A 26,834-nucleotide genomic window follows, 5' to 3' on the forward strand; every position below is an offset into this window, starting at 1 on the left:
ACACAGAAAGTAACAGATCAGAAACAGAAACAGAGAAAACCTCAAATAATACTCTTTTCACCGTTTATCTTTCTACTAATCTCATTCATTTATGCTATGGCTTAAAGATTCCACGTCCCGCTCCCAACTCCTCTACGGTCTGCGACAATGGTCTTCTCTTCCAGATATCCCAGAACTGCTGTTTGGGCACGTCTTCGTCGCTGTTAGCCTTCAAATACTTCGCATCTCTTCCAGCAAAAGATGGCGATTGAGCCCAGAAAGCATGGTCCAAAAACGCCGTGAGCGCAGCACCGCCAAGTCCCGTCATCACCTTATGTTTAGCAGGCATGGACTTGAATCCAGCAGATAAACATACCAAATTTCCAGCACCAACGGCCCAGAATGTGTTCCACGCATCGTTCTTTTCCCGCAAGTTGGTGATGATTCCTTTCGTTCCCGTGGCCACGGTGGCAAACCCAACCACCGTCAATGGCAAACCCAACTTGAAAGTGGTTCTTTTCCAGAAATATAACCAAGCATACGCTCCAACAGTGGTGTAGAACGAGAAGCGAAATACTTGTAAAGTTTCCTTACGAGTATCCACGGGCTTCCATGGTGGATATGCGTTGCTATTGGTGATGTTTCCTAGCTTTGGAGTTTTGAATTGAGAGCTGGGGTAGCTTGGTGCAGCTTCGACCTCAGACATTAGGGAAAACGTCCAATCAAAAGTTTGAGAAACGATGGTAATGGTACTGCAGAGAAGACAAAAAAGTGCAAAAACGACACCCTTCAATTGAAAATTTTAAGAAAGTTTTCACGGTCTGGGAAAGTCCCGGACCCTTCTTGTTGCCTCTAGAATACACCAACAAACTTTCAGCGTTTCAACTTCTTTCTAGGCCACTAATCTCCCACCATAGTTATATGGGATATCTACTGCATATACCGCACAATTATCCTGTATATATCCTCCTGCATACCACCCGCTCTCACCTCAAAACTTTTCGGCAACACTTCTCCATAATGAGCAAATTTTTGACATTCACAGCCGTGGCCGCCACCGCGGTTGCTGCATACGCGGTATACTTCGACTATAACCGTAGAAACTCCAAGGAATTCAGAAAGTCCCTCAAAAAGAAATCCGTAAAACAGGCAAAGCAAGCTAAGAAGGTGGAAGAAGAGTCCAAGAAATCCAAACTCGATTCCATCAAAAAAGCTTTAGCCGAGGAGCTCGAGAAGAATCCAATCCCCACCGAACTCAGTGAAAAGGAGAACTTTTTTATGCAACAGGTGGCGTTGGGTGAACAATTGCTGTCTTTGCCCGGTCAGAAAATGGATGCTGCGTTGTGTTTCTACAAAGCTTTGGCAGTGTATCCCAACCCTACTGATATCTTGGGTATCTACCAGCGGTCTGTGCCCGAAGAAGTGTACGAAATTGTGGTAATGATGATTGCCGTGCAACCGCCAGCGGCAGTTACCAGTATTCTTGGATCCAACAAAGAGCCAGAAATCAAACCATCGGAGGCTGATCTTGATTAATGTACATATGGGGGAATATAAGCAAGAGGATAGAATACTTTATGAGTAAATAATGCAAGTAATTGCAGTGTAGTAAGAAGTTGGTAGCAACGCTGTTGGTTAGTTGAATTATTCGCCATGGTCCTGCAGATAGACTTCCCATTTCAGGTACAGATTGCAGCATCAATCATACACAACAACCGTTTTGAACACATGGCAAATTCCGGGCCATTTTGTTCACTTTCACATCCACAGTGGCTCAAGATAATAGATCTTCATCATCATAAACAGAGAATATTATAAACCAACAAAGTTCAAAGCTTATTGAATTTCTACGACGAATCACACAATCAATTCCATTCCCAAATCCAGCTTCTTAGGGTTCTTTCACCATGCTTTTCACATTTTTAGCAGCATTTCAGCTCCTAGTCTCCGTGCACGCGTTTCTGTACAGTTTAGCTTCCAAAAACTCTTCAGATGTTACTAATTCCACAAACTTAAATGACACTACAGGCACATATCCACATATTCTTCGAGGAGTCAACCTCGGTGGATGGCTCGTTCTCGAACCCTATATTACACCTTCTCTTTTCCTCGAGTTCAACAGCACAAATGGTACAGAAAAAGATATACCAGTGGACGAATACCACTACTGGAAGAAACTCGGTAAAGAAGAAGCTGAGGTTCGTCTAAGAAAACATTGGGACAATTTCTATACAGAAAAAGACTTTTCAGACATCAAGGGTGCTGGGCTCAATATGGTTCGGATTCCAGTTGGGTATTGGGCGTTTAGCACGCTAAAAAGTGACCCATACAAGTCTGATATCCAGCAAGAATATTTGGATCGAGCAATAGAATGGGCTCACAAATACGGACTCAAAGTGTGGATTGACCTTCATGGTGTACCTCAGTCGCAAAATGGATTTGATAACTCGGGGTTGCGGAGTATTGGGTACCCTGGATGGTTCAATCACACCGAAAATATTGATCTTTCCAAAAAAGTTCTCCACAAGATTTTTTCAAAGTACTCTGGCAACTTCAGCGCGGAATACCCTGGCACCATAATTGGAATTGAGCTAGTAAACGAGCCGCTTTCCACCAAACTTTCGTTAAAGAAACTCAAAAGCTTTTATGAAGACGTTGTGGACGATTCCAAGAAAGTCAATCGGGCCAGCCATACTCTCGTCATTCAAGACGGGTTCCAGAAAATTGGGTACTGGGACGAGTTCATGACCAGCGAGAACATATTGATTGACCACCATCACTATGAGGTGTTTTCCAGCTCGGCGCTCAACATGCTGACCGCAGACCATCTCAAATCGATCCAAAATTGGAGTGCCGATGTGAAAAAAGAGCTCAAGCATCACCGTGCAATAGTTGGCGAGTGGCTGGCAGCACTCACCGATTGCACCCCCTGGCTCAATGGGGTCGGGTTAGGAGCAAGATACGCAGGCGAAAAGCCGTACAACAATAAGAAAATTGGTACTTGTGCGGACATCAATGACTGGAGTAAATGGTCGCTGCAAAAAAAGAAAAATTACCGAAAATTCATAGAGATGCAACTAGATCAGTACGAGCGGAACGCAAATGGCTGGATATTCTGGTGCTACAAGACAGAAACCTCAATTGAGTGGGATTTTAGCCGGTTGGTCGATTTGAAGTTGATGCCGCAGCCATTATCGGATCGCAAGTTTATCGTCAACGGACAAGATCCGGACGCCAAGAAGGGAGAATCCGGCGATTTAGCTATGAACAAGTGGATGTTGTTTATATTGGCAGTGCTAATGCTGATCATTTGAACAAAACGAACCATACATACTTTTGTCCAAGTCGATGTACCAGTCGTCTATATACAGTCCCGGTTTTGCAGCATTTTTATCGCACCGCCAAAATCATCTCCACACTTTTCACCACATGTCCAAGTCTGTAAACGTTGCTATAATTGGTGCCGGGGTGGTCGGCTCGGCTTTCCTCAACCAGCTCAAGAACCTCAAGTCAGCCATCAAGTTCAATGTTGTTTATCTTGCCAGATCTTCCAAAGAAGCCATTTTTTCAAACGACTACCAGCCGGTCGATTTGGCTAACTACAAAACCGCCAACGCCAAACCACTTTTGAGCGTCGATGACTTGGTCAAGTTCCTCAAAGAGTCCAAGAAACCATCGATTTTGATCGACAACACCTCCAACTCTTCGATTGCCGAAGCGTACCCTCGTTTTGTTGAAGCTGGAATCTCCATTGCAACTCCCAACAAAAAAGCATTTTCCTCAGAATTGTCTCTTTGGAACGCCATTTTCAAGGCCCTGGAAGCTCCCTCCGGCGGCTTGGTCTACCACGAGTCCACGGTGGGTGCTGGCTTGCCTATTATTGGTCCTTTGAGGGACTTGGTCGCTACCGGCGACAAGGTTGAAACCATCGAGGGAATCTTTTCTGGCACCCTTTCGTACATTTTCAACGAATTTTCGACGACAGAAGCTTCAGATGTCAAGTTTTCCGACGTTGTAAAGGTTGCTAAGGACTTGGGATACACCGAGCCCGACCCTAGAGACGACTTGAATGGTTTGGATGTGGCCAGAAAGGTAACTATCTTGGCCAGAATTTCTGGTTTCAACGTCGAGTCACCTACGTCGTTCCCCGTGGAGTCTTTGATTCCAAAACAGCTTGAATCTGTTGAAAGCTCGGACGAATTCATGCAAACGTTGCCAGAATTCGATGGTGTCATTCAAAAAGTCAAAGACGCTGCTCTCGCCGAGAACAAAGTTTTGAGATTTGTCGGTAAAGTGGACTTCAAGAACAACAAGGTGTCGGTGGAAATTGGCAAGTACGGCTTTGACCATCCTTTTGCGTCGCTTAAAGGTAGTGACAATGTTGTGGCTTTCAAGACTGAAAGATATCCCAACCCATTGATCATCCAAGGAGCCGGAGCCGGAGCCGAGGTGACAGCGCACGGGGTGTTGGCGGACGCCCTCAAGATTGCGGAGAGAATTGCATAAAAAAGATAAAGGTAGAATAAATGCAGATTCGATTTTCCGTTTCTCACTTTTTCAGATTTTTCAGTCTTTTACTTTTCGGTTTCATAATTCTAAATATCTACGGGCAACGTTCCCGCTGAGTATTCCTCGTTCCACGCAGTGAGCGCCTCTTTGAATATCATTCGAAGTCTGTTACTGTTGGTACATGTAGCACGAAACGTCATCATCACTTTCTGGGCATCTAGAGTCTGATATTTTATGTGCGCATCAGAATCGGGCATGGTACTCAGTATGGAGTTCAATCTCGCCAAGTGGATATTGTTTGGTGCCAAGAACAAGTCTCCGTTGTCTCGGAGCTCAACAATATAAGATCCTGTCTTATGAACATACTGAGCATACTTGAAAGATGGGTTTCCCCAACTGTACGTGATTTCTACCTGCTCTTTCAGAAAGAATAAAGCCGACCGGTTGTCGAGGAAAAAGTCACATTTCTTGAGGAGAAACACATGGTAGTAAAACTTGTTGTTCTGGAGTATATGTTCGTGGGAAAACTCTTGTTCTGTCCATGGATTTATAGCCAATCTGAGGTCCACGAAAGAGTGAAGTGGTGCAACTTTGGGAAAGGTTCGAATTTCTTTCCACGGAAGCTCCACCAATTTGAGTCCATGGCGCTCACAGAGTCTTGACCAGTTAGTAATAGTATCGTCAATGAGCCTGGCTGTGGTGTTTAGCCATTGCAATCTTATATGGTAGCAGTGCTCTGGATTGTGGACTCTATCGTAGTGAACTTTGATAATTTCTGGTCTGAAAGAACGGTTGAGAGGATCCACATTGAAGTCCACACATCGACTCAAAACGAACTTTGTGGTAGGTGGTTTTTCACTACTGTTTTCCTGTCCGGAATTTGTATGAGGTGACTTTGGGTCGGCAGAAACTGAACTTTTTCTGGACTCGGTGGGTGTAGAAGGCTTCTTTTTAAACCACGACTTGTTGCTGCTGGCGGCTCTTGAAGAATGGTCTACGTACCCATCCTCAAACTCGTAGAAATAGTATCCATCTAAGAAACTGTGCCTGTTTTGCACATGCTTGAACACCCCATTTTTCATCATTTCCTGCCCAAATTTGGTACCTTCTTCTCTACTATCGATATCGTCCAAATTTTCGATCAACCACGAAACAAGTTGACTTCCCAAAAAACAGTATGGATGTGTAGTAAAGTGCCATGTTCGATCCACCAAATTAAGCCCATTGCTTCCCTGTAAAAGCTCTGCAAGGTAGACGAGATCAGTGGACTTATTCAAGCCTTTCACCACCAATTTCCTGGCTCCGCTATACTCATTGAGTTCTATATGTCCACTGAGATAATCGTACAAATTTCCCGTGTAAAAATTGATCTCTGGTAAAATTTCTTCCTTCCCACGAGGCTGTTTGTCTGCTGAATCGATAACTCGTCCTTTTTCAATAAGCGCTATGAGTTTCCGAAGCCCTTCGACTCGGATCTCTTCTTCGGTTAATTTTTCATTTGAGATATAGTAAGCATTTTTGGGAATGTCTGACGGCATTACCACAAACTTCATCCTGTGGAATCGCTTCATTTCTTGAGGCATAGCATCGTCGTACCCCGCAAGAAGCTGGTCAAATTGGTTCCAATTAAAACTTGGTGGTTCGGTGTTGATGAAATTGACCAATGAAGGTGAGAAATCGTCAGCGTATCTGGTCCTAATTAATGGCTTATAGTCTTGAGCTCGAAAGTCGTGATATCCTAGCCTTATATGATTGGTTTCATTCTTTCGTTTGTGGTACAAATGAATGTGTAAATGCCCATTGACATCGCAGAGAATCCGGTGGATTTGGTCGTCCAACTGGAGATATATTCTGGTGTCGATACAGTTTCCTTGAGGGTAATATTTGAGAATTTTGTCGGGATTTCCACCTCTGGCCGTCTCTACTTGCTGCACATGGTCTCCGTAACATATCTGGAATCCTAAGCGTAACCTTAAATTTATCATTTCGTGCATCAAGAGGTAATTGGAGTCGATGTGGTTCAGATTTTCCCAGTTGAGTAAAACAGTATAGAGCTGGAAGGTGTACTCTTCTTCAAGCTGTGAGGTGGTGGGAAAAGAATCGGTGGTTAATGGAAGCAGAGCAGGCGCTTGTAGAGATTTCCAGTTGATTTGTCTTCGTTTGACACCGTGAGGAAAAACGTTTTTCCAGCGACTTTGACGTAAAAACTCAACAATGTCAAAATGCAGCTCTTGTGACGGGTTCTTGATCTCTGTCCAGTAGTCCAATCGTTCCATTCTGGACAAATATGGTTGGTTTCGACCCGACGCATTTTCCGTTGCCTCGAATTTTTCACCAGAGTCTCTCCACTGGGCCAATTCTTTGCCCTTGAACTCTAACGAAGATCGGAGCAGACTCTCGTGTGGAGACGACTGACGGCTTTCTACATCATTTGCAGTCTTTTTGGGTCGTGAAGGTATAATGTGCTGACTTTTTTCGTTTTTCGCAGCCAAATTTTTGACAGGTTCCAAGTTCAATTTGCTGGAAACGCTTTTCATCGAACGAACAGAAGGTGCTTGTTTCAACGGGTGTTTCAAATCGGGAACCCGATTCAAATAGTACAAGGAATTAAGCGCCGAAGCTTCAACACCGCCCTGTGCGACGGTACCCAAAACGCTAGAATTGGTGGTTGTGGCATCGAATTTGGCCGTAGAAGCTCTCGTGCCCAAAGCCACCGATTTGCTGCCTATGAGAGAAAGCGTAGCATTGGCATCTACCGGTCTGGGTAATTTTAATGAAGGAGTTTCTTCCTTGGAAGTTTCATCTTTGGTAACATTTGTCTTAAAGACTCCCAAATCGTACCTATCCATAGCCTCGCTAATGGAACGTATATCTCTTTCCACACTGAGACGAGGCACCTTGGCATCATTGACTTCGTTTTCCATAACTCCCATCATCTGAAGTTCGTATATCTTGCACCGAGGAATCCAATGATTGGTAAAGTCAGACGACTCTCCAAAGAAGGAAATATCACACCAATGGGGAACACATTGAGAAACAGAGCCGTCTTTGTTTGGGTTTTTAAACCTGAAAAGTGGAACTATATGCAAAGGCGGCTGGCTGAGACTAACTATGTCGAGAGCACAGTCCAAATTCATCATTTTTCTGCTTGTTTGTAAAAGCAAATCGTATTCAACGTCAAACACTCCAGTTCCTGGGGTTATAAGTATCAAGTTGTTGTTGGTGTGTTTCAAATCCGTATCTCTAAACCTGTCAGAGATGTGAACTATTCCCAAATTAATAGCCTCGAGAACATTTCCCTTTACCGCTGGGAGGGACTGGCCCTCCATGATATACTTTCTGCTGTCTTCAGTCTTGTGGAGCATAATATCTCTTTTAAAATTTGCAAATTCAATTCTCAAATTTCCCATTATTCTGTCCCATTGATTGACGTTGACGGTATCCACCACCACCCGAAAATAGTCTCTGCGGTCACTGGGCCGTTCTCCTTGTCCCAAGGATACCCAGGGAATATTTGTGAGATCCACACTGGTGAACAATACAATTGAGATGGAATGGTGATCAGCATTGGATCTCCATTTGCGAAATAGTTTGGGGAAAAGTGAATTGACCAATTTGTGAAACATGATTTCGCCATTTTCCTCAAAGTGCCACATCTCCCTCGAGATCTGAACCAAAAATGTCATGTGGGCACCTTCAGAACGGAACACTATCCGGGTTTGATCGTTGATATAACCAGATGCCTGTTTCTTTCCGTTTCTGTAAATGGCTCGAATGGTTCCACATCTCGTTTCCAAGTAAGAAAGTCTTTTGTCTACAAACACACAAGTGTTCACCAACGTTGCTGAGAGGTTCCACATTGAGTCTCGTGAGAGATTGATGTCTTTGAGGTACACCTCAACCGTCTCCGCAACCACACCCGAGGTATCTGAGAGCTTGCAGATTTGCATGAGTGCCCGAGGAGGAAGATCCAAGAGTTTCTGCAATGGGTTTGAAAGGAGCGATATTTGAGATGGTGGTTTTTTGGTAAATGGTGCATTTTGTGTCAGCGATGTATTCGGCTTGGACTCTTTTGCGGACAGTGACGTTCGAGGAATTGTGAACACAAGCCGTCGCTGGGGCTTCTTATGTCGACCAATGGGCTCGAGGCGACATATATCTCCGGGATTGAACCCAGGTATGGAAGAACAATCGAAAATGACATCTTCAACAGATGTGCTAGCTTCATGGTACCACACGGTTACAACTACCGGTTCAATCTGGCGGTCTGGCTTTGGTACCTCGGTTTCAGGTACGCTGATGTAGTCAATTGTTGGTTCAGGAAGCAATTCTGGTGAATCAGTGGTCTTGCGTCCGATGGTGATGGTGGTTCCAACTTGTTTTTTCATGGTACTAATCGACGAAGCCGTTGCAGAAGACACGCTACGATGAGGGTGTAGTCGTGGGGATCTATGCAGCAGCAGCGAGGCATGCTGCATGTTCAACCTTCGAGGCTGTTGCATGACTTTGGCTAAGTTATGAGGATCAAATGTTCTGCGCGGATTTGGTTTCACTGTGCATGAAAATGTTGCAAAAATTGGGGGAATCATGCATAAATAACTACGTCAAACCTACATGATGCATATGTCATTATGCATGGGCTATATAGATGCTAATACGAATTCCTGTAAGAACCACTGGTGAAATCTGCTGTCTTCTCCCAATTCAGGGTGGAATGATGTTCCCAAAACTTGTCCTTGACGAACGGCAACGATAAGGCCGGTATCGAGCTTATGGAGCACTTCCAATGGAGATTCATTCTTGTAGTCGAACGGAGCCTGTATCACTTTCGAGTCAGTTACATGCTTGTCGGCCGGTGCCTTGGTGACCACCGGTGCTCGTATGAAAATTGTGGGGAAATCGGTGACCCCCTCGATGAAAGAGGAAAAGTCCAAGTCGGAACTAAAAGATTGAAGCTGTCTTCCAAATGCATTTCGAGTCACCTCGATATCCAAAGCTCCCAAAATAGTCTGTTCGGGCTTTCCATTAACAAGCTGTTTCGATAAAAAAATCAATCCCGCACAGGTGCCCCACACTGGACGTTCCGACTTGATGAACTCCATAAGTGGCTCTATAATTCCGGTCCGTTGAGCTATATGAGACATGGCGGTGCTTTCTCCTCCGGGGATCACCAAAGCCTGGCATGTTTTTAACTGGTTGGCCGTTCTGACCTCTATAAAAGAAAATTCATGGCCCGGAATTTTTTGGGTTGCAGCTTGAAACAACTTTATATGTTCTATAAACGCACCTTGAAGCGCCAATACTCCAACAACTATCGCCTGTGTCATAACCAAGTTGTATGTCGCCAAGGTGTGAGTGTCTCAGATGCCAAGCAGAAAACGCTCACATAATGTTCACCTATGTGCATATATGCATCTCGTATGACTCGCTCGCCGAGACTTGCCGATACCGGGTGAAAAATTGACTCGGCGCGGGCCCATTCCCCACTCATTGCTCACATCGTTTCCGATCCAACTATTAGTCATATATTGTCTATATATCGATTGGTGAACCCTTGCTAGTCATTGAAATGTCGTTCAAAGTTAAGGCCGGTTTGGCGCAGATGCTCAAAGGTGGAGTCATCATGGATGTGGTGACTCCAGAACAAGCGGTGATTGCTGAAAAAGCTGGTGCTTGTGCCGTGATGGCATTGGAACGTATTCCTGCTGATATGAGGGCATCGGGTCAGGTTTGCAGAATGTCCGACCCCAAAATGATCAAGTCAATTATGGAGGCCGTTTCCATTCCCGTTATGGCTAAATGCAGAATCGGCCATAAAGTTGAAGCCCAAATTTTGGAAGCATTGGAGGTGGATTATATTGATGAGTCGGAAGTGTTGACTCCTGCTGACAAGAAACATCACATCAAGAAGGACCAATACAAAGTACCGTTTGTATGTGGAGCTAAAGATTTGGGAGAAGCGCTTCGTCGAATCAATGAAGGTGCTGCGATGTTGAGAACCAAAGGTGAAGCCGGTACCGGAGACATTTCCGAAGCAGTTAAGCATATTACGGTTATTCAGGAGCAAATTGACGAGCTTTTGACGAAAGATGAAGCCGGAATTGAACAAGCCGCCAAGGAAATGAGAGTTCCTGTCGAATTGGTCAAACAACTTGTGGCCGACAAGGGTAAATTTCCCGTGGTCAATTTTGCAGCCGGTGGTGTTGCTACTCCTTCTGATGCTGCGCTTTGCATGCAGATGGGATGTGACGGAGTTTTTGTGGGCTCGGGTATATTCAAGTCCAAAAACCCAGAAAAGCTTGCCAAGGCCATTGTCAATGCAGTTACCCATTATGAAGACCCCAAGAAGATTTTGGAGTATTCTACTGACTTGGGTGAGTTGATGTTCGGTGTGGCTATCGACGGGTTGGACGACAAGTCGAGGTTATCCACCCGTGGATGGTAAGCATGTATCTACTAAATAGCAAAATAGTGCCGACTGGCGTTGAAATTTTATTTGAACTGGTAGACTGACATTGATAACTTTCTGTACTGGCAGACTGACATTGACATTGACGACTTTACTGACCTGGTAGAATGACACTGACGACTTTATAGGTATGTGACATCGACAACTTTCTGTACTGGCAGACTTAGACTTTAATTAACTTCCTTGATATTGAGCATCGAATATTATCTCCCTTAACATACTGCCTGAATCATGTCCCTACTTCACAAAGTACGGATATATCTTCGAGTAGATATCTTCCTTATTCTGGTCAATGTTGATAATCTCCTTGACAAACCGGTTGATGTCCCGAGGTACAGCCGAGGTAATGCCCAAATCATCCGAACATACGAGAAGCGTATCTGGTTTCAAGTTCTTGAGAAGGTTAAAGTAGCCCTGAATGTTCTTGCAGTTGAGAAGCTTATAGTTCTGGATGAGCGTACGAGGTAACTTGGTAGCCAGCCCATCGTTTTCGTCGCTAATATTACATGCTAAGTCATCCAATGATAAATTTGGAGGAAGAATAAACGTCACGTTTTCAGAGTTCATGAGAATATCATTTAGTGGAAGTTGCGAGTTGAGTACCGAGTGCGAAAGCGTCAACGCTACCGACTTATTGGTATATTTCTTGCGACTGATTTCCGAGGTTTTTTCTGATGGTTTTAGGTAGTTGTTGTAGATGGAATATGAAACAGCCACGGCAGTCGATACGGCCACCGCTACTAACCATGCTCTGGGGTTCTTCTTGCGTGCCATTATATGTTAAAAAAGCGAAATTTGGATATTAATTGGTGCAAAACAACCCCTTGGCGATACAATCACCTTATGTAGACAAGCGGCTCAGAAATGTTGACCCGGCCGCGCGCGACCACGTGACTGCCCCATACTAAGAGCGGCGGGTAACCGCAGGGGCGCGAAATTACCGACCCAACATCCTGCATCTGCCGATGGAGGGGAATGCAGGAGGCGGAGGGGAGTAGAATCAGGGTAGTTTTACGACTAGAAAATGTGGGGGGGATCACAGAAATTTAAAAGTGTGACATCTCCCGTTCACAAGCACAAGGTACATTGGTACACCAGTATTAATACAAGACTACACTGAAATATTCGATCATCTTCGCATTCTATGTATTTTCAGAATTTGCACAGAATTTGCAGCCATGTAGATATTCTTCGAATTTCTTCACTCGTCTTCGATATGCTTCAAGCATGTGTTCATCTCGTCCTCATCCAACGATCTGATATATAAGCACTTGGATAAGAGGTCGTCATTGACGTCAATCTTGTAATTATTTGACCACTCAATGCATTGCGACAACGACTTGACAATGTATACCGAGGTTCGAAACCGGGAAAAGTTAATCATCTTCTCTTCCAGACCAGACTTGATGGTAGCTGGTCTCTCTGCGTTGAATATCAAATCCGACAAGTAAAGTCCCACGAATGGAATACAACCTTTTGACGGCTTGATTTGGTTAATACTCAACCTAATGTTCAAAAAGTTTTTCACCGGTGAAGTCAATTCCTCCAAATTCTTCAAACTCAAGATGTCTCCTGGCAGAAGGTTTTTCCACGTTTCCTTCAAGTGGCCAATTTTCTCCGACGTGAGTGCAAGTAAAATTTGCATCATGCTGGCGTAATTCTGCATAGCATAACAATGCTGAGCTATATGGATGAATCTGGAAATCAAATGGATCCGCTCACTTTGAGCCTTGGTCAATAAGATCTCGGATATCACCCAGTTGACCATCAAGTTGAACCGAGATATCACAAGATTCACACCTTTGTTCTTGTTGTAGTATATTTCGTCAACGATTATCTCGAGCCAACTGTTGACCGGTGTGAGCTCTTGGCTCCACTTGAGCTCGATGAGCTCCTTCCAGTCGATATCCTTTAACATGTCACTCTCTATGAACGTAAAGTGCTCAGCCACCGTTTTCGAGTCGTAGTTCAACACAAACGAAACGTGCAAGTTTGCGTTCAAGACGTTCTCCACAGCCAACACTTCGTTGGAGAAAGTATATGCTTCCAAGATATCCTTTGGTGAGATTGTTTGGGGACTCGAAGTGCTCAGAGGCATAAACGTGAGAGGCCGGTCGTTCATCATGGGAGTGATTGTCTGCCGTTTAGCAGTCGATTTCTTGGCGGGAGTCAATGGAGGTTCTTGAGTCACTTCACTCAATGTCGAAACCTCAATAACGTCTCTGGTATCAGCATTATTAATTTGCTCCAAAATGTCCTCGGTGTTTTCATAACTGACGTCGGCGCTGACATCCGCAACTTGCTTCTGCCCTTTAGGAGTAGAATCTCCTTCTAGTTTGCGCAATGCAAAGGTGACTGGGTTGTTGTTCATCGACTCGTCAGGAATCGCTGCAAGTTCTTTCAAAACGTAGTTACTGATTCCCGGAATTGCAACAGAATTGGTAGAGCTTTCGCTATGACCATTTTCAGTCTTGAACTCACTCGCAAGTTCATTTTCCCCATATTTTCCTTGCATTGAAAAGATCGAACTGTCAGAGATTACCAGAGTCACTTTGTTGTGTCTCTGAGCCAAGTTTATCGAGCTCTCAGACGCTTCGGCATCTTGGAAAGGAAGCTCTGTGAGAGCACAGAGAGTACTCATTCGAATGCTTTTCCTGAGAGAAGATGATCTCGAAAGAAAAGACGCAAACGAAGCAACGTTGGCACGTCTCTCCTCATTGGTCCTAGGAATCCCCACTGCTCTCAAATTATTGAACCCTTCCATTCTTCTCAAATTTCCATACTCGTCTTCTTTAGAGTGACCGTTGCTGATGGAAAATGCTGAATCGTAGCTGATATACGATTTTACCGATCCTCTACTGCTCATTCTCTTTGCTGAGGATCCTCGGGAGTACATGGAAACCCTCCTTCTGTTATCGTTCATACTGATTCTCTTCACCGAGTCGACCTTACCGCGAGGACTGAGAGCAATTCCCAAGTCTGCTACTTCAGCCTTGTACTGGGTGATGTTGCTGAACGCTGACATAGAAGACCCAGAAGAGCGAGTGAGCTCTTTAATAGGTTCTGGTAGAGGACTTGTCTCACGCTGTGAAGTGCTGTTCAGTTTTGACATAGATGGCAGTTCTTCGAGGTCCAAGTTCACCTCGTCGTTCCAATTAATGCTTGTTGGTCTCCGAAATGATGGGTCTGTGGACCTGAATTCGGGTGTTGGATTGTCGTCATATTCCTCATAGTTAAGAAGATTGTCGATCTTGGTGATATTAAGTGAGGAGATGTCATTAATGTCCATGTTGTTTGACGAAGCAGTATCGTTGGGCATGCTTTGGTCGGTCGTCAACTCGTCACTTGGCAACGGTGGTAATTGTTTGGCAGGTGATCCCAAGGTCCCAAACTGAAACTCATCTTTTTCCAGGTCACTTTCAAAGTTTTCCACAAACGCTGAGCCGCAGCTTTGTCCTTTTTCGTCGTTGGTATCTTCGATTTCTCCTTCCAATATCGTCTCACGAGCAGGATCATTGTAAACGTAGAACCTAATGAGATACTCTAGCTCGTCCACAATTCTAGCACTCAAGATATCTGACCGTGGACCCACAAAAGTTTCTTGTTCTTCCTCGTTCTTTGCAATTCTCTCGCCGGCCTCTAAAGGTTCCATTTTGGAGTCATGGTGAATAAAAGATTTCTTCCAGCCATCTACAATTTTCTTCATCGATGAGCGTCTGCCAAACTCTTCGTCCTCTGGCGCCCTAGGTGGTTGCGGCCGTTTCTTTGTGGGAGAATCGAGGTCTTTAATCACGTAGTCCATCTTCTTTACTGGCGTTGGTGGAAGAATAAAGTTGACTCTTGATGTTGGCAATTTAACTTGTCCATTGGTAGAGAACCCATCCTGATTATAAGTATGAGTGGACTGGATAGTAGTGTCTGCCGACTCGTTTGGAGCTGAAGTTTTCTTGAGGCCCACGGAGGAGTCTTTCAATGTCATATGATTATGTCGGGTTGTCTTTTGAAGAGGCTTTCTCTGAGCCGGCAATGAGGATTGTGCTTGAAGCTGACGAACTTTATCGTTTATAGAAATGCGAGATGATTGGTGCTGAAGGAGTAAGGTATTAACTGAAAATTGAGGATTCTCGCTTCCGGCGGTGTTTTCGTCGACAATTAAACACTTGTGGAATTTCTGGTCGTAGAGAGAAAGCATGGCCGACCGTCGGTACGAAGGATTAGTATGGATCGACATTTCGGTATTGCTTTTGGAGATCTTGCGCAGATGGATATCCGATGTGAGCGGAAGGTAAAAAGTCGTCATATCGTGGATCAGGTCGATATCTATGCCTGCACCCCATAGTTCGTTGATCAGAGACAACCAGTGTACTTTGATATCACGGACTATTTTCAATTCGAAGTACATGTTCGGCTTGAGTAAATTCGACTCGAGAGCCACCAGATTAAGACCCTTAACAAAGTAATCACATAACTGAGGGTCGTTGTTAAAATCATCGACAAAATAATTGAGCAACCAGTGCCGTAAAACGACAAATGTTCGGAGAAGAACAAGACGTCCAGTATCATGTTTTGAAGCATCATTGGCGTTGATGTACTGAAGAGACCAAATAAGTCGGGTAAGTAAGAGTTCCATTACTTCGTGGCTATCTGTAAATGTCCGATACGTGAGAAAAAAGTCACATACAAAGCTGTAGTCGATTACATCGGGAGATGTGAGGTGGACAATCAATGCCTTCACCGTAGCATGATTAAGTACTTGTGGATTATTTTCATCGAACTTGGCCACTTTGGAAGAATTGAGTGCCAGAAGTGAAGGGAAAAATTGTTCGTCATCAAAAATACTTTCGTTGTGATTGTTGTAAATGTATGCGAATTGTTCATTGTTTTTTGTTGGTTCAATTGTCGATAATGATGGTTCTTCAAGTTCAAAGGAACCAGGAACCTTCACCAGACAATCAGGAGACATTTCCAGTGTTTCGGCTTGAAGATCATCCTCTGGAGCAAAAATAGAAGTTGAATCACCAGCGGATAAACCGCCGTTTGCCTCTTCCATAACACTTTCGGTCATCTTTTTCGTGCCCACGACCACGTTCTGAGCTTTTACTTGCAAAATAAGCTGTAAAACAGGGTAAAACCTTGCTTGTTTCTCAGCTAGGACTCTCCGGTGCTATTGGGCAGGGTGTGTGTTTGTTTGTTTTGCTTCGCGGTTGACGAGATCTGGGTTATATGCCGGATTTCCTATGATTAAAGTTTCAATTATAGCCGAAGCACCGAAGACAATTGAAGGGAGCCCGAAGGTGAAACAAAGGTGTAAACAAAGTGGAGAAAGAATGTTATGATTTTTTAAGTTGAATCGCAGCGATGCGACTGTTGCATAGATATACGTACGGTGGCTGCAACTTCATGCACAGACGCTGCACCTTCGGCGCGAGATTTGCAACTGTCAACAATAGACAGGAATGTAGATTACGAGACTATTAAAATGCTGAAGAAATGAAGACAAAGCAGGAATTGTAAATTGCGAGAAAAGATCGTGAACGAGATCTACAATTAGAATCTCAATTAAGATTTGTAGTAATTATTTCTATAATTCTATGGTAATTATTCCTTTGTAGTATATTCCTAGTTTATACAGACCTCTTTTCTTCTACTGTCCAGTTTTCATATTATTGGCGATTGCCTCTTTCAACGCTGCAAATGGTGAGGTTTTGAATGTGGGATTCTGGAGAACATGGTTAAACTTTTCGTGCTCTTGGCGCATTATCACATTACGGCCGCTTCTTTTAACGGCATTAGGTGCGTTGTCACGCCCCTTTGTTGAGGCTATAAACTTGGGCTCGTCATCATTTCGTGGTACTTCAGCCGCTATGGTGCTGAGAAGATCATTCATTTGTGGCTTTAGCTGCTCTCTAGCCTTTCTTTTACGTCGACGTAAAGCAGATTTCGAAATGCCTGAAAGATTGCTAAGCGCAATCAGATTGTGGAAACTGGTTGATTTTTCATGCTGTTTGTCTTTTTTGGACGTTTTCAGAAGTTTCAAAAAGGGATTTTCGTGATATGGTTCGGGTTTAATGATCTTGGAAGACGAGTCCGTAGACTTTGAAACTTTTTCGCTTCTTGCAGACTTGCTGCGCAACGTAGACCTTTTCTTGGTAGCCTGGGTTAGAAAGAATCCCTATTTGAGACCAAATATTGTAAACTTACCATTCGGTGTAGACGTTGGTGAAATGAGAGAGATGAGATGAAAAATACGGACGTACTGCATAGTTGCGTTCCCCGGATTCTGAGAATAGAGAGAAGAGTAAAGTGAGGAATGAAGAAAAAGCCAGGTAATTTGGCTAAAATTGGTTTTCGTTTGATTTTGCTTTCAATTCATGTTTGGCAACGAAAACTTTTATATTTTATGTTTTGGAAAAATTGCAGAAATTGCAAAAAAGCAAATTAGGATTAATTGAAATTTAATTTCATATTTTTAAAGCAATTCATATAAACACCTTCTGTTCTGCAACAGCTGATAAAAACGCTCTCACTGCTGTTTTATCTTCTACCATTTTCTTATTTCTTGTCCCTATTCCCTCTCTTCTCCCCACGATGTGGTGCACGGGTGCTCGAAAAATCAAACTTATCAGGCGAAGAGCTGATAAAAGTACCTTTAGCTTATACTCAAAAGCACCATATTTTAGATTTTGAAGCCAGTAGACACATTCTAAGACGTCTAATGGGCCTGAAACAACCTCTTGGAACTCCGTTTAGCATTTTGGTATTGTCTATTTTTTGACATGAGTTCGATCGCACATGGCGATGAGCTCAATCCGGTGTCCTTTGGCCGTGAGAAAGAGGCGTTGGATGGCTACGGTGACGAAATATCCGCAGATCTATCGTTACTGAAGATGCTTGACGAAAACTCGCCGCAAATAATCGAGCCAGAAGCATCGAAATCTTCATCGTCGTCGGTGTCGGTAACAAACGAATCAGTATTGGGATCCATAAATAAAGTCAAAGATGAAGACCAGTCCAAGATCTCCGCATACGCACGGCTAGATTTCGAAAACTACACATTCTACGTGCAAACTTTGCAAGTTATACTCGGACGACGGTCAAATGATAAACTCATGCAAGGGTCCCACCATACGGTGGATGTTCATATCAGTTCCAAAAAAGCCATTTCGAGAAAACATGCGAAAATCTTCTACAATTTTGGTACCCAGAGGTTCGAGATCTCGATTCTTGGCCGAAACGGGGCGTTTGTCGACGACTTATTTGTGGAAAAAGGTGTTACTCTTCCTTTGGTAGATGGTACTAAGATTCAAATTGGTGACATTCCTTTTGCATTTCTACTCCCATCCATCGATCCTCCCGATAACGTTACCGTTGCGGCAAAACCATTCAATCCCACCGATGCCATAAACTTGAGAACAAACTTGTACTCACGATCCACCTCCAATTCTCCCACCACCAAGTCGTTGGAATATTCCGATAATGTCGACCCCAGTCTCTCGGATCTCGACCGCCAAGTAGCCTCACTCACACCATTAATCGAGGACCATACTGGTGTCAAGGAAGAAACGAAACCTCCACTAATGGGCAAACCTGCCCGAATGGGTAAACCTGCAATTCCTCCTCGATACGGCCGACCCGCCAATCTTTCCGGCTCATCTATGTTAGGAATACCAGCGCATTTGGTCCAGGGAGGTTCTGCTTTGAAAGTAGCTCCTGGATCTTATCCTGGGGGAATGGGTTATCGTCCTTCCGTACCTCGCTTGGAGGCTCAAATTCGAACATTGACTCCAACCCAACCAACCAAAATTAGCCCAGCACCAGTAATAACAGTTTGCACTCAACCTGTATTGCCGTCGGTGCTAGCTCCCACACCAGTGGCTACAGACGGTTCATCTACCATCAAAAAACGTGAACCCAAGAAAAGTGTTCATACCGCTGAGGAAATACCAGAAAAGTACCGTATCAAGCCAAATATCCATTTTGTGTCCATGATATCGTTAGCACTTAAAAAGGGTCCGTTGACCATCAGCGAGATTCAAGAAACCATCAAGGAACTTTTCCCATACTACAAGTACTGTCCTGATGGATGGCAGGTTTCCATTAGCCACAATTTGCTTCTTAACAAAATGTTCTCCAAGGTGGACCAACGAGAAGATGGTTGGACTTGGAAAGTGGACGAAGAATATTTCCACGAAAAGGAAAATGTTCGCCAAAAGCAGCAGGAACTCGCCAATGCTCGTGCCAAAGAAACTGCTATACGGTTAGAGGAAGCCAAGTTGCGCAAGCCTACTTTTGGAGCCCAATCTCAATTTCTTTCACAATTACGCCAAGGAACCCAGAAACAAAAGACAATTGCAGAACTTGCCAGCGAGATCAGTCGTGATGGACGCAGTCCGTATACCAGCTCGATAAAGGAGCAGCTAGCTGCGAACCGGTCGCAGTCACCAACCACCATAAGCCCAGGAAACCATTCAGGAAACAACCCCATAAACTCAGGAAGCAGCTCAGTCCATTCTCCAGTCAATTCCGTCAATTCATCCAATTCCATCAATTCTTCGAGTCCTTCACCCACCACCAATTCGAGTGGTGACACCAAAAAGGCACTTGCCTATGTCCAAAAAGAGCTTTTTACCCTCTACAAGGCACGCAAACTCAACTACGATACCACAACAACCACCGAAATCATCACTAAAGCACTTACTACCACCATTGCTCAGGTCAAAGTAGTGGGTGCAAAAGCTGGATGCGGCGATAATGCACTTGGATTTTTGGTGGAAAGAGCTCCACAACAAGTGAGCAAGATCCTTGATATAGCATTGAGCAAGTCTATCCGTGACAAAGAAGCTTCTGTTTCTCCATCCAAACGGTCTTATGAAGAAAACTACCCACCGGCAAAGAGATAATAATCAAGTCGCACTGCAGATAATAGATTCGCATATTTAATCCATCAATGCACCCGTAGCCCGCGCACATTTCGTGAACGAGACTCTCATCCACTGTTCAGTGGCAACTACTCTTTCTCGCCACATATTTGTTCAGAATGAATTCCATTGCACAGAAATACTCCTACGAAAACAGCGATTCGGTATTGGAGGCCAAAAGTGCCACAAGTGCACATATGGCTGATCTTCAACGAGGTCTTGCCCCCACCATCCAAGTGCCTCCAATTTCCCAACCAGCAGCTTTTCTTCGGGCTCACACCGACGACGCCTCCAACCCCGACTGTAAGATCAAAATAGCACACGGAACCACCACACTTGCTTTCAGATTCAAGGGTGGAATCATCGTGGCAGTAGACTCGCGAGCCACGGCCGGCAACTGGATTGCGTCCCAAACCGTGAACAAAGTCATCAGAATCAACCCAATGTTGTTGGGAACCATGGCAGGAGGTGCTGCCGATTGCCAGTATTGGGAAACATGGTTGGGAACACAATGTAGACTCCATGAGTTGCGGGAAAAGGAGCGTATTTCCGTGGCAGCAGCATCAAAAATATTGAGTAATTTGATCTACGAATACAAGGGAATGGGATTGAGCATGGGTACGATGATTTGTGGTTATACCAAAAAAGAGGGCCCCACAATCTACTATGTGGATTCCGATGGAACCAGACTTAAGGGCGATTTGTTCTGTGTCGGTTCTGGTCAAACCTTCGCCTACGGTGTGGTGGACGCCGGCTTAAAGTGGGACATGTCGGTCGAAGATGCATTGTATTTGGGTAAACGAGGCATTCTTGCAGCCACTCATAGAGATGCTTATTCCGGTGGTTCCATCAACTTGTATCATGTGACGGAACAAGGTTGGGTCTACCACGGCAACCACAATGTGGGCGATATCTTCTGGGACATCAAAGAACAAGAGGGTTCGTTCAATAACGTGGAAGCTTAGACAAGTTTAGTCTCCACAATATTGATAGATCGGTTGCATAACGCTCACGTGCCAGGGCTCGGCCCCACACGTGCGATTATATACACAACCGCAGCCACCGGTGCACCAGCGTTTGCTCGCTGGAATGGCGGTGCGAAATCTCTGAAAAATTTGCGAACCATAATATACAACCATGTCTGCTAAAGCCCAAAACCCTATGCGTGAGCTTCACATCGAGAAGTTGGTGTTGAACATCTGTGTCGGTGAATCCGGTGACAGATTGACCAGAGCTTCCAAGGTTTTGGAACAGTTGTCTGGTCAAACCCCAGTTCAATCCAAGGCTAGATACACCGTTAGAACTTTCGGTATCAGAAGAAACGAAAAGATCGCTGTGCACGTTACTATCAGAGGCCCCAAGGCTGAGGAGATCTTGGAGAGAGGTCTTAAGGTTAAGGAATACCAATTGAAAGAAAGAAATTTCAGTGCCACCGGTAACTTTGGTTTCGGTATTGAAGAGCACATCGACTTGGGTATCAAGTACGACCCAGGTATTGGTATTTACGGTATGGACTTTTACGTTGTCATGGGAAGAGCCGGTGCCAGAATTGCCAGAAGAAAGAGAGCTAAGGCTGTCATTGGTAACTCTCACAAGACCAACAAGGAGGACTCTATCCAATGGTTCAAGCAGAAGTACGATGCTGATGTGTTGGCTAAATAAGCACTAATATAGGTGGAATCTTTGGAAAGCTGTAGTATTGTAGAGGCAGACATGTCTTTTTCCACTAATGTTCAGCATGATCGATGAGGTTTAGATCCTTTGAACTGAATAGTCTAGACATAAACTGCTGGTTAGCTCACTATCGTAGTCGTCAAGGGAAGCTCTTGAAACAAACCAAAAATCATATCGGAGTCATAGTCAAAGTAGCATCAAATCAAAGACTTTGGTAAGATATTTCTGGTGGAAAATGAAAAATTTGTACTTTTGTAAGATTTTGGAATCTTTCAAGACGAATTGTCTGCTCATCTCGTCAATGAAATCTACTTTAGCTGATCAGAGCATTCAAAACAGCTCTAAGTCAGCACAATACGAATGAAGACTTGAATGAGAGGTAGTATACTTGAGTCAAATTTATTACTAGCCACTTCAAGTATAGTATTATTTGATTTGAGCTGTTGCTTCTAGGGATTTGTGATGAATAAGAATTAAGTATATGCTTAAAGTCAGTACTTTTTTAGATTACTTTCTGTGTGTAAGTAACGTTTAGGTCTCTTGTTCGTACTGTATTTAGGCTTCATTTCAAAGCAGTACCCTACTACTTAAATGTTCCGTATTCTTTGATGGCGAGAGAGAAAAGTAGTAAGAACCCTATTACGGCATTATAAAATCCATGACCTATTAATCTCTAAACTGTTGCAGCCATCTCTTATGGCCCGGACGAACTACGATCACATGACTTATTTTTTCGTGTGCGGGTTAGATTCGTAATTTAAATCTCTGAGATCTTGATTACACTACTGAGGAGACTAATTTTACAACTCTAATCTGTCGACTTTTCTGTGATATTTTGGAGGATTCTACACCATATCAGCACCCCAAATTCAAATAGCTGGTCTATTAAGTCGAGAAATTCATTTTGATACCGATTTTTGTCACTTTAATCGGTTACCACTTTTTACTATATTTTTATTGACGTCATTATAACGTTTATTAGCGGTCATTTTGCACAATACAGATTATGGTAGCGGATACGTATCATAGTTTGGAATATCTTCCTTACGTTGATAATACTGTAACTCCCGAACAAGTTGCTGAAGTTGAGTCACTCATCCTGAACGAATTACGCAATACAAACACCACAGCTGTACATCCGCTAGTTGAGAACCTTCTCCCGCTACCGCTGTCCCGGTCAACTTCGTTGTTGAGTCAAGAAATAGAGCGCTACGAAGAAGAACAACCAGAAGAAGATGAACCAATCATAGACGGCATCGACACTTCCCGATACTCCGACGACGTCGACAACTATACCAACCTATCATATTCCATGCTTGAAAAACGCAACTTGGAACTAATGGCACAGAACCAGCAAAACATGCAAGCGTCGTGGCGCCGACATCTTCAGCATTTGGGAGAGGTGGAGACAAACTACGAGCAAAATTTGGGAGACAAAAGAATTCGCAGCGAAGAAGTCTTGTCAGAGCGTAAAAGAAGGCAATTGGACTTTGAGCCCGTGGGAGAGTACCTCGAGCATAGATGGCGCGATGGCTTGCGATCGATGGTGAACATGGGGATGAATTCGGAAATGAAGTAGCTAAATAGAGTAACGAAAAAGTAAAAAGGGCATAACTTGGTTTAGTTATATATAGTACAGGAGAGGCCGGCCTTCTCATCTATAAGTTCTTGTCAATTATTCTGCCGTCTTCGCTTCGCTATCATGTCGCTCTTGCTGCTTCCCACGTTAGTAATCCGAGGACACCCCTCCCTGTCCTTTTCCATCTGCACACACTCCAAACAGTAGTACGCTACAGATCCATACTGGCTATTGACTCCAAGACCATTTCCACAAACTATACATTTATTTCCCATATGGCCCAAACCGCACTCATCGCAGATTCGAACCCGAGCTGCGGGTTTTACGAAAGAGTCACATATGGGACATCTGCCGTCACACAGCAGACATAGCATGCCTATGTGAGTGCCTGGGCGCTTCATGCATTGGATCAAGTCGTACTGGTGGCGAGACATAGGAGTGGTTACTGAAACCTAAAGGTTTGTTTCTGTGAGATGGCACCAGTGCACCTTTTCCGGGGTAAAGAGTATAGGGATTTTAAGCACAAGTAACATTGATTACCACATTTGAACAAGTATTTTTGAGTGGGATTTTTTCAAAAGTCATTTGCAAGTTGCTGAGAACCACATAATATTCTCAGATCAAGGACAAGTCTCGCTCGTACATGTCAGATGGAAGAGTGCACAATTTGCCTCGAGGGTATTTTGCCACATACCGATCTTGGAGTGGTTTCGGGGTGCCGGCACCATTACCATGAACACTGTCTACTCCAGTGGTGCTCCCATTCGAATTCGTGTCCTTCTTGTCGACAATTATTCAACGCTGTGTTCGTAGTAGACCAGCAGACCGGTTCAGTAAAAAGGCGAGTGGTGATCCAAAACAAGATTTTATTCACAGATTCCATAGAAAACATTCCCCTGGAGTATGTCAACCCGCCAGCACCTCCGGAAGACGAAGATATACCTGCTGGCTTGTGTTCTCTTTGTTCCTCTTCAGATGTGCGAGCACTGACAGCGCCGATGATGAAGTGCAATTCTTGCTTTGCCGGGTTCCATTTGCGATGCTTGGGGATAACCAATGTCAGAGATAGCGGGATGGATCCTACATGGTGTTGTCCAATGTGTGATGTTTCTCAAGACGTGGTGATTTCCGGACCGTCTCTTCTCCCACATCGACCTCATCGAGTTCGCAATTGGCGACCCACTTCGATGGCTTCGGCGTCTTTGGTGCTGGCACCAAGAAGAAGAAGCAGCTCCGAGGGCTCTACAACAAGAATCCCAGCAACAACTGAACGCTCGGGACGACTTATTATCCACAACGAGAACGGCGAGCTTGATGATTCGTTCTTGTATACCGACACTCCCCATACCCAGTCGCGGCCCATGCTGCTTAATGGAGGCGTGCTCAGTCGTCGAGAGACCCGCCAATGGCAAACTTTGACCCCAGAAGAAATCCAGTCGTGGAATATGTTCCACCAGGCGAGAGAAGGTGCCGACCAAGAATACACCCAACCTTCACCCATCAACGATTCCAGACGAAAACGAAGAAGAAAACGAGACGTGAACACAAGCAACGCAACACCCACCAATCAAACTCTCGAAAACTCTCGAGCCTCAAATATGGTGCGACCCAGTTTTTCTTCAATCATGAACCAAGTCCGCAACGGCCTGTCTCATTCCCAAATTCCCCATTCGTCTCCTCCTCGAAGCGCCAACCATTCTCCACCGGGAAACAGCCCCATGGACGGCACGGGAAACGGAGACTCAGACTCTCAACTGGACGCCGACACTCGGACTTTTCACCAAAAACCCGCACTCACATTGGATCAAAAAACCTTGATTCAAAAGCATATAAGAAACTACCTTCGTCCGCTCTACAAACCAGGAAACACCCACAGTCGAATATCAAACGAGGAAGACTATATTCGCATCAACAAAAGTGTTTCTCGCAAAGTTTACAGCTACGTCTTGTCGTTATCGTCGCCCGAGAATGGTACGATCCACGTTACATTCATCAACGACTACCTCCACGACCAAACCAGCTTGAAGCAGACGGTAGACCGGTTTGTGGAGGAGGAATTGCGGCTAGCTAACAAGTAAGAATACCTACCTTCTTCTAGGACCCTTGGGACGACTAATGCGCTTCACACCGCCAATTTCTCCTTCTTGTTTGCCCAGCAACGAGCTCACTTCGATCTCATCGACGTCTCCAGCATCAATGACTTTGTCTACCAGAACTATACCCTTGATGTGGTTGATCAAACCTTGCTTGTTGGAGGCATATATCATCCTTTCCTTCACTTTTGAACCAGAAGGGCAGCAGTAGATGAATGCAAAATTGGCATCCCCATACTTGTAGACAGCGTAGATTGGATGCGGATCTTTCAGAATAATGGAGTCAAGGTGGCTGATCAATGACGATGTAGATACTTGCAGATTTGAATCTACCAAATTGACGGTTTCTTGGGCAATATCTATATCGAAAACCACAAGGTTTTTTTCGGCCAAATTTGCCAATTCCGCCTCAAGTTGCAGGCTCAATCGAAAGAGCAACATACTACCAGCTTTCAGGTTCTCCATTGGCACCATGCGACCACGATCTAAAGTCTGGATGTTCGCAAGGTCATGAACATGTTTTTCATCCAGCGACAAAACAGCTTCTGTCTCATTTCCATGAACAAAATTCGAATGCGACACCTCGCTGGGCTCCGTCCACGCAAAAGTGTGCTTGTTCTTAAAGTTACTGGTTCCCAATTGTGTCATCAACGTATTCTTCGTCGAAGCATAAAGCATTTTTTCTCTAACCGGAGCCAGATCCGGGATGAAACTGATAAACCCATAAGTATCCTCATGGGGCACCACAATGTAAGCCGGACGAGGAAAAATCTCGTCGAGATAGCGATTTAGTTTGACAAAATTATCGGCTAAATCGGTACCGAAATTTGGAGCGTTGTCATCGGGGACTAGTTGCGTGTTGTCCTCGGACACCTTGATCACAAGAGGACTGCTGATGTTTTTAAAGGCGTCCAAAAGACCCTCGGAGGCTACAATTCCCGATTTGGTAGACATGTATCGAAGTCCGGAGTGTTCGCGGTGTAAGGATTTCAAAGTTGGTGAGAGTGTTGTAGATCCACATGCAGGCCCATCTTCTTCAGTATGATTCGGAGGTTCACCACTATTTCAAGGCAAAGCAATCTTTTCGGAGGCAGGGTGATTGGCCAGAAATTGCAGGCTCCGTCCGGAAAGTCGCAAACAACCGCTAATCCGGTGGATATGATAAAGAAGAATGATATTCTTATGTTCTCTCAAAAGCCGATGAACTATGTCGAATCGGTGAAAAAAAATGGGTTTCATTTGGCCAATAATCTCTTGATAACATCGCCCAATTCGAAGGGAGACATCGTGGGAACGCTTTTGTTGGAAACAGAGTCTTTTGAAGTGAACTTATCTAACGCATACAAAATTATTAATGGATTTATTGTTGAATTTGATGAAGAAATTCTTCAAATTTTCACAAAAGTCCACCCTAAACCCGAGTTACTTGTAGTGGGACTCGGGCACAAGTCGCGGATCCTCAGCGAAGCCAATCGAAAGTACTTGTCTTTTCTAGGAATGCAACTCGAAGTGAGCGACTCCAACATTGCGGCACAGAATTACGACTTGTTAGCTACAGAAAGACCAAATGTTATTGCTGCATTATTACTTCCGCCCAACGTGTGAGCACGAAC

General features: G+C 44.3%; 17 protein-coding genes across 17 annotated transcripts; 10 read left to right on the plus strand and 7 right to left on the minus strand. All coding sequences in view use genetic code 12, as the record gives it.

Moving 5' to 3' along the window:
- Window positions 1–94: 94 nt before the first annotated feature.
- Window positions 95–685, minus strand: PGUG_03979 (uncharacterized protein; the record flags this gene model as incomplete). The annotated part of the gene is made up of 1 exon (XM_001483200.1): window positions 95–685. The coding sequence occupies one exon, from the start codon at window positions 683–685 to the stop codon at window positions 95–97; it is 591 nt and encodes a 196-aa protein (XP_001483250.1).
- Window positions 686–900: 215 nt separating this feature from the next.
- Window positions 901–1,515, plus strand: TOM20 (Tom20p; the record flags this gene model as incomplete). The annotated part of the gene is made up of 1 exon (XM_001483201.1): window positions 901–1,515. The coding sequence occupies one exon, from the start codon at window positions 901–903 to the stop codon at window positions 1,513–1,515; it is 615 nt and encodes a 204-aa protein (XP_001483251.2).
- Window positions 1,516–1,886: 371 nt separating this feature from the next.
- EXG2 (glucan exo-1,3-beta-glucosidase) lies at window positions 1,887–3,293 on the plus strand (the record flags this gene model as incomplete). Its single annotated transcript, XM_001483202.1, has 1 exon — window positions 1,887–3,293. The coding sequence occupies one exon, from the start codon at window positions 1,887–1,889 to the stop codon at window positions 3,291–3,293; it is 1,407 nt and encodes a 468-aa protein (XP_001483252.2).
- Window positions 3,294–3,327: 34 nt separating this feature from the next.
- On the plus strand, window positions 3,328–4,485 carry HOM6 (homoserine dehydrogenase; the record flags this gene model as incomplete). Its single annotated transcript, XM_001483203.1, has 1 exon — window positions 3,328–4,485. The coding sequence occupies one exon, from the start codon at window positions 3,328–3,330 to the stop codon at window positions 4,483–4,485; it is 1,158 nt and encodes a 385-aa protein (XP_001483253.2).
- Window positions 4,486–4,574: 89 nt separating this feature from the next.
- On the minus strand, window positions 4,575–9,077 carry IML1 (Iml1p; the record flags this gene model as incomplete). The annotated part of the gene is made up of 1 exon (XM_001483204.1): window positions 4,575–9,077. One exon carries the CDS (start codon window positions 9,075–9,077, stop codon window positions 4,575–4,577), a length of 4,503 nt encoding a protein of 1,500 aa, XP_001483254.2.
- A 51-nt stretch (window positions 9,078–9,128) lies between these two features.
- Window positions 9,129–9,815, minus strand: SNO1 (putative pyridoxal 5'-phosphate synthase; the record flags this gene model as incomplete). The annotated part of the gene is made up of 1 exon (XM_001483205.1): window positions 9,129–9,815. One exon carries the CDS (start codon window positions 9,813–9,815, stop codon window positions 9,129–9,131), a length of 687 nt encoding a protein of 228 aa, XP_001483255.1.
- A 242-nt stretch (window positions 9,816–10,057) lies between these two features.
- Window positions 10,058–10,933, plus strand: SNZ1 (pyridoxine biosynthesis protein; the record flags this gene model as incomplete). The annotated part of the gene is made up of 1 exon (XM_001483206.1): window positions 10,058–10,933. One exon carries the CDS (start codon window positions 10,058–10,060, stop codon window positions 10,931–10,933), a length of 876 nt encoding a protein of 291 aa, XP_001483256.1.
- Window positions 10,934–11,194: 261 nt separating this feature from the next.
- On the minus strand, window positions 11,195–11,731 carry PEX22 (Pex22p; the record flags this gene model as incomplete). Its single annotated transcript, XM_001483207.1, has 1 exon — window positions 11,195–11,731. The coding sequence occupies one exon, from the start codon at window positions 11,729–11,731 to the stop codon at window positions 11,195–11,197; it is 537 nt and encodes a 178-aa protein (XP_001483257.2).
- A 427-nt stretch (window positions 11,732–12,158) lies between these two features.
- Window positions 12,159–16,022, minus strand: LTE1 (mitotic regulator; the record flags this gene model as incomplete). The annotated part of the gene is made up of 1 exon (XM_001483208.1): window positions 12,159–16,022. The coding sequence occupies one exon, from the start codon at window positions 16,020–16,022 to the stop codon at window positions 12,159–12,161; it is 3,864 nt and encodes a 1,287-aa protein (XP_001483258.2).
- Window positions 16,023–17,733: 1,711 nt separating this feature from the next.
- FHL1 (Fhl1p) lies at window positions 17,734–19,857 on the plus strand (the record flags this gene model as incomplete). Its single annotated transcript, XM_001483209.1, has 1 exon — window positions 17,734–19,857. One exon carries the CDS (start codon window positions 17,734–17,736, stop codon window positions 19,855–19,857), a length of 2,124 nt encoding a protein of 707 aa, XP_001483259.2.
- A 137-nt stretch (window positions 19,858–19,994) lies between these two features.
- Window positions 19,995–20,840, plus strand: PRE2 (proteasome core particle subunit beta 5; the record flags this gene model as incomplete). The annotated part of the gene is made up of 1 exon (XM_001483210.1): window positions 19,995–20,840. The coding sequence occupies one exon, from the start codon at window positions 19,995–19,997 to the stop codon at window positions 20,838–20,840; it is 846 nt and encodes a 281-aa protein (XP_001483260.1).
- Window positions 20,841–21,012: 172 nt separating this feature from the next.
- Window positions 21,013–21,537, plus strand: RPL11 (60S ribosomal protein uL5; the record flags this gene model as incomplete). The annotated part of the gene is made up of 1 exon (XM_001483211.1): window positions 21,013–21,537. The coding sequence occupies one exon, from the start codon at window positions 21,013–21,015 to the stop codon at window positions 21,535–21,537; it is 525 nt and encodes a 174-aa protein (XP_001483261.1).
- Window positions 21,538–22,555: 1,018 nt separating this feature from the next.
- On the plus strand, window positions 22,556–23,128 carry PGUG_03991 (uncharacterized protein; the record flags this gene model as incomplete). The annotated part of the gene is made up of 1 exon (XM_001483212.1): window positions 22,556–23,128. One exon carries the CDS (start codon window positions 22,556–22,558, stop codon window positions 23,126–23,128), a length of 573 nt encoding a protein of 190 aa, XP_001483262.2.
- Window positions 23,129–23,220: 92 nt separating this feature from the next.
- On the minus strand, window positions 23,221–23,562 carry PGUG_03992 (U2 snRNP complex subunit; the record flags this gene model as incomplete). The annotated part of the gene is made up of 1 exon (XM_001483213.1): window positions 23,221–23,562. The coding sequence occupies one exon, from the start codon at window positions 23,560–23,562 to the stop codon at window positions 23,221–23,223; it is 342 nt and encodes a 113-aa protein (XP_001483263.2).
- Window positions 23,563–23,778: 216 nt separating this feature from the next.
- PGUG_03993 (ubiquitin-protein ligase) lies at window positions 23,779–25,206 on the plus strand (the record flags this gene model as incomplete). Its single annotated transcript, XM_001483214.1, has 1 exon — window positions 23,779–25,206. One exon carries the CDS (start codon window positions 23,779–23,781, stop codon window positions 25,204–25,206), a length of 1,428 nt encoding a protein of 475 aa, XP_001483264.2.
- Window positions 25,207–25,212: 6 nt separating this feature from the next.
- Window positions 25,213–26,175, minus strand: PGUG_03994 (uncharacterized protein; the record flags this gene model as incomplete). Its single annotated transcript, XM_001483215.1, has 1 exon — window positions 25,213–26,175. The coding sequence occupies one exon, from the start codon at window positions 26,173–26,175 to the stop codon at window positions 25,213–25,215; it is 963 nt and encodes a 320-aa protein (XP_001483265.2).
- Window positions 26,176–26,262: 87 nt separating this feature from the next.
- Window positions 26,263–26,826, plus strand: PGUG_03995 (uncharacterized protein; the record flags this gene model as incomplete). The annotated part of the gene is made up of 1 exon (XM_001483216.1): window positions 26,263–26,826. The coding sequence occupies one exon, from the start codon at window positions 26,263–26,265 to the stop codon at window positions 26,824–26,826; it is 564 nt and encodes a 187-aa protein (XP_001483266.1).
- Between the last annotated feature and the right edge of the window lie 8 nt (window positions 26,827–26,834).

The sequence above is a fragment of the Meyerozyma guilliermondii genome, genomic scaffold (genome assembly GCF_000149425.1).
Source record: "Meyerozyma guilliermondii ATCC 6260 scaffold_5 genomic scaffold, whole genome shotgun sequence".
Lineage (NCBI taxonomy): Eukaryota > Fungi > Ascomycota > Pichiomycetes > Serinales > Debaryomycetaceae > Meyerozyma > Meyerozyma guilliermondii.